The sequence below is a fragment of the Apiospora phragmitis genome, assembly GCF_038363925.1.
Source record: "Apiospora phragmitis strain CBS 135458 chromosome Unknown utg000006l:1.0-5683423.0:1.0-5690449.0, whole genome shotgun sequence".
NCBI lineage: Eukaryota > Fungi > Ascomycota > Sordariomycetes > Amphisphaeriales > Apiosporaceae > Apiospora > Apiospora phragmitis.
Genome location: NW_027117404.1, coordinates 2,153,257 through 2,164,911, shown reverse-complemented (window position 1 = coordinate 2,164,911; position 11,655 = coordinate 2,153,257). Strand labels below are relative to the sequence as shown.

Below are 11,655 nucleotides of genomic sequence, written 5' to 3'. Positions count from 1 at the left end.
TACCTCCGAGTGGTGGCCCAGAATCGACTATAAAAAAACGCAATTATGTTTGCAGTGCAGCGCTTGACATATGCCATTTGAGAACAAGAAAAGGCGAAAGCAGGTGGATCTCCGGTGATCCTGTTTGGTATGCCGGAATGCGAACTGTTGTGCCAAATGCACCGTACAAAACACAAGAAAAAGGTGCCGAGCAGGCTGGTCTCTCTCCCAGTAAAGGCCCTGCCAATCTGGGGAAGAAGACTAGGTTAATGGACAGCAATTATGCCATCCGAAAATGCAATTCTACATCGAGCCCATCACTGGACGATGATGACAGAAAATCCGTCAACCCAGTCACCGCAGGATCCGGACACGCCACAGACGGTGTAGCCCCGTGGAGGTAAAAGAGTATGGCTGAGAGGTTGGTAAGTTAGCTTTTGGTTCGACCCGATCTATGTGATCCAAATGTACTTACGGGTCTCCGCCGTGAGGGTTGCCATAAATTGGCGATTTCCTCCCCAAGCTCGTCAAGACTTGTATGCCATCGATCCAGAATCCTGATCGTACAAAGAATCCAGTGATGTATTCACCACGGAAGGTATCTGCAAATCATTGTTAACGTTTCGATGAGACTATTGACCTTGATGAGAGGATACTTACCCATTTTGAAGGTATCGCCTCCTGGCTTGCCACCGCGTTTACCAAATAATTGGCTTGTGTCGTCGTCGTAGAAGAACTCCATCCCATCAACAGCGAAACCATGATAGAACACAATACGCAGTAAGAGGCGGTTCTTCTCCTTGACGCTAGTAAAGACGAATTCCTGAGGCTCGCTTCCTTGCATCTGGGAGTGGCCAAGCTTATTGCTGCGATAGGCCGTCTTACCCAACATAGGTGACAGCTTGAATGAGGATGCTTTGGAGCACAAGTTGGAGAAATCGACAATGTCGAGATTTCCACCGCCCAAAGACTTGACGCAGACCTTGAGCTTCGCCTGTCGCTTATCCTCCGGCAACTTTTCTCTCAGTAACTTCTCCGTAAGTGTCACATTTCTCTGGACAGACCCATTCTCGAACGGGTACTCAATCCAAGTATGACAGAGATCATCGCCCTCGGGATAGACCTCCACGTACGACACTCCAGTAGCCGCTGTAATCTGAACTTTCCCTTCGTCCACTGGCCAAGCCTGGACACTCGGGTCCGAGTTCAAAACCGGATCGTTAGGAAGTCTGAAGCATGGGTGGTTGCGGAATCGCAGACAGTCGAGTCTGTGCCAAGTACATTCATCCCCCTGAAGTACCAGCCCACCCTTCGATTTCGTCCTAGTGCTGTATGCCTCTCGCACCACGAAAGATCGGTTCAGTCGAGTGTAATCTCTCAGCATAACACCATTTTCCTGATGAGGGCAGCCCAAAAGATGGCCCGTCTCGTGCAGGTGGGCGCCAATTCCTATGTTGGCAGCTTCCCACGAGCTTCCCGACTCGTTGCAGTCGTTTGCGACGTAAGAGGTATCGGTATGTGTGCAATCGGTAAAGGCCGGAACCACTTCTTCCATGCTTGAAGGGTAGCTATGCATGCAGTGCGAGCCGAAAATAGCCAGCTGAAGATCTCCAGCGTTCCCTCCCAGTGCAGCATGGCCTGTCACGGTTTGCGCCGTCGTATCCCAATGAGCATCTAATAAGAGAACAGATACGTACTGCTTCTGACCTGGGAGCGGCTTAAAATAGTCCTTGACGGCTTCGGCCGCGATATCATAGAGCTCGCCATTCTTTGTGGCTTTTGGGTTTTGCTGAGCTCGCTCGAGATCGCGGATTTCGGCAAGGGTCTTCTCGGACCTGATGACATGAATTCGCGCTTCCGAGCGCATCGTGCCCATCTCCCGGTCTCGTTGATTTGTGCTGCCGTGGGTCCATTCCTCCTCAAACCTGAAAACCCGGCGCCCAAACTTGTTCCTCCACATCTGTTCTGCCGTGAAGGCTTGCCATAAGTATGCCGCCATCCGGAATTTCCTGATTGCAGTTTCGAGCCCATTTCCTTCTCGCTCGATTCGAGCCGGGGTTGCATCGAAGGTTGCGGGCGAATCCTTGGCTAAGAGAATAACCAGCTGCAGCGGTGGGGAGCTTGTCGGCGGGACCATGTGTACCGTAATATATGAGGAGTGGATGGGGTTCGGCGAACCACTATTGGCTAGCTTCGGGCTGGCAAAATCGAAACGTAGTCTGTTTGCTCCGGGGACCAGATAGACTAAAGCCTTGAAATGGGACTCGCAAACGGGCCAAGTGGTCGGCGGGAAGCCATCGTCAAGCCGGCTGACGGTGACGGTGCCGTCTAAGGAGTTTTGTACAGCATCACCAATCGTTCCATTCACCAGCAGCACCTTTTGTGAGACCTATACTTCTGTTAGCCGACTAGTCTCAGACAACGTTCGTCCGTGTGCACTTGATTAGGGGCCCTCGCAACTCTATGGCAGTGGTATCGAGCTTGTGCAGATCGTTGGTATGGGTTCTTGAATTTGGTGGGATCATACCCAGGAGTTTTCCGACACGTTGGTTATGCGCGGTGCGTATTGCGACACAGGAATCTGCTTCGTCTTGCCATTGAGGACGGGCGATCCTAAACCGGCCATACCGGAGACGCTGTATCGGTTTGGGTTGGTACCGCTGGATGCGAGAGATGGCCGGGTTTGCGGAACAGGCGGCGGCTGATCTTTTACTTGGAGATTGAGCGAGGGATCCGACTGAGTACCGAGTGTAGGCGGTGTTATAGAGCCCGTCGTGGGAGTTGTGCTGTTGCTATTTTCATCATTGCTGGAGTTGTCGGTGTTGGAGCGGAAGCTGGCGCGCGACCGCCTTCTAAGCTCCTTAAAGTTTAGAAACGACGGCGCCATGATTTTTAATGCTGTCCCGAGTTGAGGGGCCCGAAAATGCTGCTGCGGCTGTTGGTTTGTTTCGAAGATGGTGAAAGCTGACGGACTATGCGCAATTGGCTGTGATGACCGGTCAAATCACGATATAAGTCAGAAGCTCTTGCGCTTCACCAAGGCAATTTTATGCCTCTCCCCCGTCAACAATTATCAGCATGCGCAGCGACTTAACAAGCACCAGAGAAAGCGTTCGGCGTTGGGTGCTGCGGGTTGCGTGAGTGTAGTGGTGGAGGTGGTGGCAGCTGCAGGCTGTGATTGGCGTCAACAAGGCGCTGTAGCAGTGCGGTAGGATCCGTGTTCCGCGCAGAGCTCGTATTCGAAGCTGTCAGGACCGCAAAGAGCGAACGTTTATACCGATATGAAGCCGTCTGCCCTTTTTGTCCTTGACACAATAACGAATGGAAGAAAGGGGACGGTGATGGAGATTCGCAAGAAGAATTCTTTTCTCGGAAATGGATAGTCGAGCAAAAATCACCGACCGGTGTTGTTCTCTGTCGGCTACTACCTTCGTCTTACTTTGGACAAGCAGGACTGGGTGATTGCGGTGGGTACACCATGAAGCTCTGCGAGCCAAGCCTGGTTTTAGCGGCAGCTGTCGATAACCCTGTAGGCCCGCACGATGCCAACTTCGTCCACTTGCACGACTAGCTGGGGATCTGCTAGCAAGGGGGCTATGAAACCTGCCAACCAAAAGGGAGTGATAGTCGATGAACCGTTCGGCCAGAGCTACAGTGTGTCCAGAGCGGTTTGCAAACGAGCTTGCTTATATTGTGACCGGGTATGTGGCCGTAGCAGATTGGTGAAAGTCGACACCGTCGTGGCCTTTCGGGTCGTCCACGGAGAAGAATCTTGGTTGCATGTCATGTAATTGTATGGTTAAGTGCCCAAACAACACTGCGAATCGGTTTGCGGGAGAGATCGAGCAATGACGTCGACGTCTCGTACGGGGCCCGTAAGGTGGGCAGGCTTATGGGTCCGTATCTAAGCTCAACAATAGCAGCAGCTCCAGGCGCCAGGGGGGGCAGTGGGTTCGTCAATTCGTTTAATAGGAGCAAACCGCGGTAGCTTGGAAGAAAGAAGACGTTGAACTCGGGCGCTCGCAGGGGAAGAACGGCAACAACGGATATACCAGGTCCCGCAAATGGGCAGGTTGCCAGATTACTTTCTGCTTTGAAGCTATGTAGCCGAGAAGAAAATCTTGGCCAGGAGCAAATCAGGATCATTCGAAACCGCTGTGCGCCGCTGCAAGGTTCCTGATATGCTGACGGGGCTATTTCAGTTGCTTTGCAGGGTGGGGGGTGCGAAGGATTGGCCGCAAATCGAGATGCACGCACCCTACCTACATATCCAACAATACAGAAAAGGGAGATGGAATGTCAAGAAAGTCCCTCAGCGTCCCTCTTGATTCTTGGCTCTTCTTCGCATGTCCCAGTCCGGTCTGATCCAATTGATCTGTCTGTATGCCCGCCCAGTTTCGTATCGGATATGAGAGGGGACATGTAGGACCAGCCCGGGTCAAGCTTGGGTAAACCAAGCCATTACCGAACCGAATGCAAGCGGCCACGAATAAGGGCAAGTGCATTCTATATTGCAAGTATCCGTACTCTTACTATGTATAGTTGGGATGATCAGCAGTGGGGTTGGAGGAAAACATACGAGTGCATCTAACAGCGGTACGGAATGGGAAAGTGTGTGATGGAAAACCACAACTCCATACATATCCCTCCATACCTACATACGTACTTCACATCTGAACATAAACCCGGAGGCGAGCGAAGGAAGGCGGCTCCTGCGCTTCGGTACGCTATCAGCTGCATCCAACATCGTATTCCCGCATCCCACTAACGCAGATGGCTTATACCCACGGTGAATGATCCAGTTGACTGGCCATAACCTCCAGCCAACATGCAAACCAGGACCCAAGACATGCTGAACAGCTGTACACCGAAACACAATATCGTCAGGATGAGGAGCCCATTAGGCTTCTAGCCGAAAGCCAATCACGGCACCGCGGGAGGCCACCGGCGTGGCCTGGTTTGCATCTGGCTTTAGACCCATGATCCATCGGCTTCCTCCCAACTGTACATGGACAGCGAATGAGACCTCACTTATCCACGCAACGCTCTCTTACCAACGGTGATTTCTTCAACTTGGCTCCTACTATGGCTGTTATCAATCTCGCTCTGACAGACTGAGGCATTTCCAGGGAGAGCGGACTTAATATGCGGGAGATTTTATGATTGCCTCTGAGGAATTACTCAGCGAATCCCGAGATTACTGTTAATATCGGCCATGGGTGACAGGTTGATATCGGATGCCTTAGCTAATCTGTTTCGAAACCGGCTTACTTATTACCCAATAACTTTGGGCCCGCGGACAAGTGCGTGCAATGGCACTCCTGGTGGATATATACAGGATCGGCCGCATTTTGTTTTTAAATCGGTTGCAGTTGCATACGGGTAGTTGCATTTGGCACTTGGTGCTACATATTCACTGAGATCAGATGTCAGATAGAGAGACAGGAGGAAACAACATGTCTCCTTGTTTCACCATCCTTTCTGAACGCATGGTCCGAAACTGAGGCGGCTACCACACGCAAATATGCCACGAACTCTCCTACCCTCCCACATCAACTTCGCGATTTCTGGCCAGCTGTCCAGTCCAGGTAGAAAGAACGAAAAGCATTTATTGTTAGTGTTTGTGACGTCGAGATGGTCATGTTTCTTCTTGGTGCTCTGGGGCCGCAGTGGTTGGGTTAAGTAAAATGGTGTACCCGACTGACAACATGCCATTCCCCGGTTGACTTGCTGGAGGCTCCAAGACTGGGTAGTTGGACAACATACAGATAAGAGGATGGATGTATGCAGCCTTTGGGTTGAGGGGTGCATACTAACACGATATATAGGATGTGCCGTCAGTGCTACGTAAAATCAAGATTGCCTTGCTGCACTGGACAGCGGGGTGGTTTAATTGCCTTGTAGCAGTTGACGTTGACACAGAAGCGACGTAACATTCACTCAACCAGTCCCAGTCATGAGTTGGAAACCTTCAAGATATATATTCCATCATTATCCCAGATACCAACAAGTAAAATGATCATGGAGGAGCCGGGTCACATTTCGGTTCACAACGAAGCTGAGGGCCTTTGCAATGACCTTGTCCGGAGGTGCATCTAGACCTTACATGTAACCCCCGCAAGACTTTATATAAGCCTTCCACGCGCATTTAGACGCCTGAATTGACCTTGGAGCTCATTGGCCATGTACAGAGTTAGAAAGTCTAGCTACACAGTTCCGAAGGAACCGAACATGATAACGTGCGAGTAACGGCAAAAAGGCAGCGTACTGAGCTTGTTGCTCCGGCTTGACAGATTTGGATTTCAACTATGTGCGAGCCGTTCCTACAGCCGGAGGTGCTTTCGTCACACGTCTGAGTTGGGCTTCTGATATTCCAAAGGGATAAACAGCCAATGGAGGAGCAAGGCTTCCTAATTGGCTAATGATGCCTGCCGCCCCTCGAGAAAAGCAGCTGTCGATGTCGCACTAGGTAATGCTAAATCTCAACTGGTGTTGCGACAACCTTCAATCTTAGCCACAACTCTATGTACGGATGCGTCTATCATGGTTTTACCACTTGCCGCTTCTTCTAGGAAAGCAGCTTCGCTAGTAATGCACCGTCGTCTTTCCTTCTCATCGTCCACGGCATGGTGTATAGAGAGGGTTGTTTATGTAAGTACATGCCTTGGAGAAATCGATGGAAAATGATGACAATATACTGGATACGCAACAGCCCATAGAGCTGCCAGCTCAACAACGGCTGCAACACGTAAAAGTTATAGCGGTACAGCTTGCGGCGGTGAAAAAGTTACGGTATGCATGCCAGGCACCAGGACCCATGCACGCAAGCGAATAACAAGGAGACTGGCCTGCAGAATGGTGCCAAGTTCTGCGTGCACGATTGCGTGAGCAACTGATCATTCTCCGGTTGGTTGGTAGCAGCAGCTGGCCCAGTCCCAATTCAGGTCGAGTTCAGCCCAGGTCAGCTATCGGATGTCGATTGAAGGGGCAGGAGAAGAAGCAGATGGGCAAGTCCCGACCTGGTTGGCCCAGGAATGCAAAATTCCCTGTCAGATTTTGGCCCTTGTCAAGCAACTAGTCGTAGACTCTTGTAAGAAGAAGCAAGAAAAGCGTATCTCTAGATGGGACCTTACCCAAGAGAGGTAGGCCCTCCTACTCCTTCTCCACCGTACGACGGAACGGACGACTCGACCATACAGTAGTAGTGTTCTCTTAAACGCTACCGCTACCTCTACGACTACATACGATTTGACCCATTCTCCCTTTTGAGTGGTTTGACGACATGGCAACCCAAAGACGTTCTCTAGTTTTACACACCTAATACTTCTCATGAAAACTGTTGCAAGCCAACAGCTAAATAATATCACTCGTTTACCTGCTGCTGTCATCGGAAGCGGCAAAGCCTCAAGAATCCAACCAAAAAGCCCGAGCGGCCGACCCCCCCCAGCGAAAACGAACCTCCTGCCTTTCTTTAAGTGCCTACTTACTTTCCCTTACTTAGGCGCCGGCTCTTACAACTCCACAGCAACCGACTCTCCCTGCAAAACCCTCAACGCTGGACACAATCGACCGGGCCTGAGACGACGACCCGATCTAAGCATCTAGTTCGGCGGTTGCATGCACCAACATAGACAGGCGGCCATGTCGTCTCCATTAAAGAAGCAGCCAGAAGCTGTAGCCGACAAAGTTCTCAAAAGAGTGGAAGTGAGCAAGGTAAGTGAGCAGCAGCAGCATCTCCTTCAATTTTATTACCCTTCCCCCCCCCCCCGATGGGTTACGAAGCCTAACGATGAAACCCGTGGCCTACAGATTGCTCGAAGACTTCAAGGCCGCCTGGCTCTTGCACATTTCAAGACGAAGCATGGCTGGGAAGACCTCACTCTCGACACCCTAGAGCCCAAGCTGGACGAGGAGCGCCGCAAGCGCACTTATGACGGTGACGTCCTCTCCGACTCGTCATCCAGCACCTCGGAACTGCCCTACCCAACGAGAACCCTCATGAGCTCGCCCCTAAAGGCTCCCCTCTTCTCCGATGCCATCGGCTCCAGCAATGGCAGCACAGGACACCGCAAGCGAACATACATGGCTTCCTTCGACATGGACATGGCCCTGTCGAGTCCTGCCAAGCGGTATCGATCGTCACCCACCGCACACAAATCCTTCCATGTGGGACAGAACAACTGGAAGTCGCACCGACAACTCATTCAGTCTTCGCCCATCAAGCCGCGCAGGCAACAGCACTTTACGACTTCGACTGGTCCGAATGTATCCTTCTTCCAAGGAGCCCGGCGAATTTCGGTCGACCTAGCGTCGCCCAACTTTGCCGCCCCTCCTCGGATGACGAGGAGGACCTCTTCACGACTCACTCCTTCCAGCTCCAACCTCACCATTCGTCACCGCCGAGAACGCCGCCTATGCGCAACAGATCTCTCCATGGCCGAAATAAGGATAGGAACACGGCGAACAATAACAAAGGCGGCGAGGAGGGTGCAGATCTATTGCTCTATCTAGCTGCATCTCCCTCGCCTGCTATGCCGTCTACCCGGACCAGAATGGAACCACCGTCTACACCTCCCCGAAGAAGGATCTTGCCTTGCCATCGTCGATGATGACTACACCTGGTGGTGGCAATCTATTCCCCGCTACGCCAGGCCAGCCGTTTGACTTTGCGGACTTTGTCAACATCACTCCCAGTCCTGCACAAAAGCCGTGGAAAACACCAATAGGGGGCATCTCGTCAGCAAAGACGCCTGTCAGTATCACCAGGCGAAGATTAACATTTGACGAACCCCTCGTGCATGGACTTCCTTGAAAATAGCTACGTCCCCTTCAGCATTACAGACGTCCTCGTTCGATATACCGAAATAGGAGCTTCTTGGTCTGGTTGGATTCACGACCTCTTCTATCATGGTCGACAGATAGCACTACGACCCTTTTTTCCTTATGTGGATATGATACCAATGCACGAGCAATCCTGCAAAATACGCCTTAAGTTTGGGGGCACTCATATGTTTCCCATTGTATGTTTTGAGAGAGGTATTACGACGCTTTGCAGAAGTTATGAGATGGGCATTATCGGGGGTTTCGATGGCTGGCCAGCACAGATGTGGGCTTCAATTGGTTCCAGGGAGTTGAATTTTGCGTGGCGGTTGGACACACTTTTTTTTTTCTTTGCAATGCGCATAAGCCAACAGCAACCCCCCCCTATTTCTGTTTACCTCGAACCTTGACCTTTTTCCTTGTGGTATGGCGTGGGGGGCGCACATATGGTGTAGCTTAGGCAGAAGCCACTCTAGTCTAATTCAGAGGAAGTACGCATGAACATGACCTTTAATTGACTCACGATGCTCTTTTTGAATCACGCATGGTCACGCAATGACATGGCTGGGGATGCGAAGTGGGCCACTTTACGCGCCCGAAACGTGTTAACATTTACCAGATTAGGAAGTTTCAGAGGGGCAGGCGAGTGATCAGGACGCGAACCGTGTCCGCGATCGCGACTTTTCGTGCACGCGCCTTAAGTGGTTTCAATCTACCTAATTGGACAGATAAGGTCAGACACTACTACGTGTGCGGTTAGTGTCGAGCTGGGCTGTTTTCGGTTACAGCCTGTCGCTCTAGCCGTCGCTGTATATTCACATGTGTCTGTCTACATTCGGTAAGCCCCTGGCCCTGCTCAATACCCGATCGACTTTAAGCAGAAGCTTCCACCTTCTCGATAAGGTCCTGCAGCTCCTTGGCAACGAACGCCGGGTTGTCTTTCTGAATGAAGTGACCCGACTTGGGCGCGATAAGCGGCCCTTTGGCTCTGTCTGGGTCGGTGAGCCGACCGAGTCCCTCGTTGTACTTGTGCCACATGCTGTTTGTTCCCCCGTCTCGTTAGCCAGATGCTCCCTGCGAAAGCGATCAGCGATCAGGTGTTTAAGAGTTGGTTCACACTCACGGCTGGGTATACATGGCCGCCATGCCAATAGGGACCTTGAGCATCGTCCATTCCTCTTGGGAGAACTGTTCCAGCTCGTGGCCCACGACGGTGACCCAGGGACCTTTGTCCGCCGAAGTCTTGGACCCCTTCAGCTTGGGGCTTGAGGGGTCCGGCAACATGTCCTTAATGTCCCGCCGGTCGAACCCCTCGGCGTTCTTGGCATTGCCCGAGAAGATCGTGCACATCTTGGTATAAGCGGCTTGATACACTTCCATGGTGGTGCCGGGGGGGCACCATCTGCTCGAGATTGAAGGAAGGGTCCTTCGGGTTTGGCCAGATGCTGTCGTAGTTGGTGTTTCCGGGGTTAGAGTCTAGGAACAGGATCCCTTCGACAATGGTGGGATGTCTGTTGCTCAGGAGTTAACCATAACGAACCTCGGCAACCAGAAATATTGGGCTAGCTAATACCTGTCGGCATATCTTCGTGCGACTTGCGCGCCTATACTGTTGTTCACAAAGACGATACGCGATTGGCGATCACGAGAGAGGGTCTGGATCAGCTCGTGAAGGTCGTCGGTGACTTCGTCCAGGGTGTGGGCGTAGCCGGGATCCTTACTCGGCCAGCTCTCGCGCGGGTCCCGAGACGAGCTGCCCTGGCCGTAGCGGTCGTAGGTGAGCAGCCAAGGCTTCGGGGAGACGCTCGACTGCTGCTGGAAGAGCTCAATGGTCGGTTGCCACACACTCTGCGGAAGTCCAAGGCCGTTGAGGAAGACCACCAGGAGACTGCTTGCGGCATCGCCCGGGAGCAGTTCATACGCCAAAACGGCGTCGGGCTTGGAAGGAAGAGTCATTGTAGGCATGTTGAAACGAGTGCCAAGGGGGCTGCGCTTGCAGATGGTGCGGTGATTCGAAAATAGTAGGATGGGGGAGCTGCCAAGGGGATCTCACGTTAAAGTAGATGATAAAAATAAGCCCTCTCCCCCTCCGTATCCGTTGGTTCGCGGTCGTGATTACGCACAGCCCCCGCGGGGGAAAGCAAGGGAGAGCTTAAGATCTCTACCAACTGCATTTGTGGTGACACACAATGTGGTGATACAACCCATGCAAATGACAGCATGTAATTCTACATTTTCGTCACCGTTTCGCTTGCTTGGCTCTAGTGCTCACGTACGCATAGCATTGTAACTGTACTTGCCTGATCGTATACCCTCGCGATGCTGCGGATGCGGCGGACTGACTGCCTCCCATTACTATTGGTTGCGGAAAGCTCGGATCCGGCATCTTTCTGAGATTTTCAGCCGGGACGACGTTGTGCTTCCCAAACATAACCCGAGTGCGGACCGGCCCCGTCGAAGAAGAGACCGAGAATGCAAATAAGACATGATTGTTGGGCTTCCAGGACGGTATGCAGTGATGGATCTAGAACGAGTGCCCCCTCTGAATCGTCAGCACGAAAAACATGATGGTGTGTTTAGACACTGAAGCATAATACGGGGGAGAGGGGGTTGCCGTGTATAATAGTGTCCGTACGCGGCTGTACAGTTAGAGTATCGGTAGTAGCTTGGGTGCTTTCACTAACCATCTTTCCTATTCTGACTGTGTAAACTGCTGTATATAGGCTCCTTTACGTTCCAGAATCAAGTTATTATAGTCAACCTGGTTCGTGAAGATCGCACCACACATGCTTCAAGGTTCAATAAGCTCTGCACATTACAACGCAGCAGAAAGGTCGGTTAGCTCAGTTGGTTAGA

General features: G+C 51.9%; 3 protein-coding genes across 3 annotated transcripts; 1 reads left to right on the top strand and 2 right to left on the bottom strand.

Moving 5' to 3' along the window:
* Nucleotides 1-296: 296 nt before the first annotated feature.
* On the bottom strand, nucleotides 297-2,866 carry PG994_005925 (peptidase family-domain-containing protein; the record flags this gene model as incomplete). Its single annotated transcript, XM_066857334.1, has 4 exons — nucleotides 297-393; nucleotides 455-581; nucleotides 640-2,368; nucleotides 2,507-2,866. The coding sequence occupies 4 exons, from the start codon at nucleotides 2,864-2,866 to the stop codon at nucleotides 297-299; spliced, it is 2,313 nt and encodes a 770-aa protein (XP_066716603.1).
* Nucleotides 2,867-7,620: 4,754 nt separating this feature from the next.
* Nucleotides 7,621-8,791, top strand: PG994_005924 (nrm1-like protein; the record flags this gene model as incomplete). The annotated part of the gene is made up of 2 exons (XM_066857333.1): nucleotides 7,621-8,466; nucleotides 8,531-8,791. 2 exons carry the CDS (start codon nucleotides 7,621-7,623, stop codon nucleotides 8,789-8,791), a joined length of 1,107 nt encoding a protein of 368 aa, XP_066716602.1.
* An 881-nt stretch (nucleotides 8,792-9,672) lies between these two features.
* Nucleotides 9,673-10,764, bottom strand: PG994_005923 (alpha/beta-hydrolase; the record flags this gene model as incomplete). Its single annotated transcript, XM_066857332.1, has 4 exons — nucleotides 9,673-9,838; nucleotides 9,923-10,149; nucleotides 10,199-10,310; nucleotides 10,373-10,764. 4 exons carry the CDS (start codon nucleotides 10,762-10,764, stop codon nucleotides 9,673-9,675), a joined length of 897 nt encoding a protein of 298 aa, XP_066716601.1.
* Nucleotides 10,765-11,655: the final 891 nt, after the last annotated feature.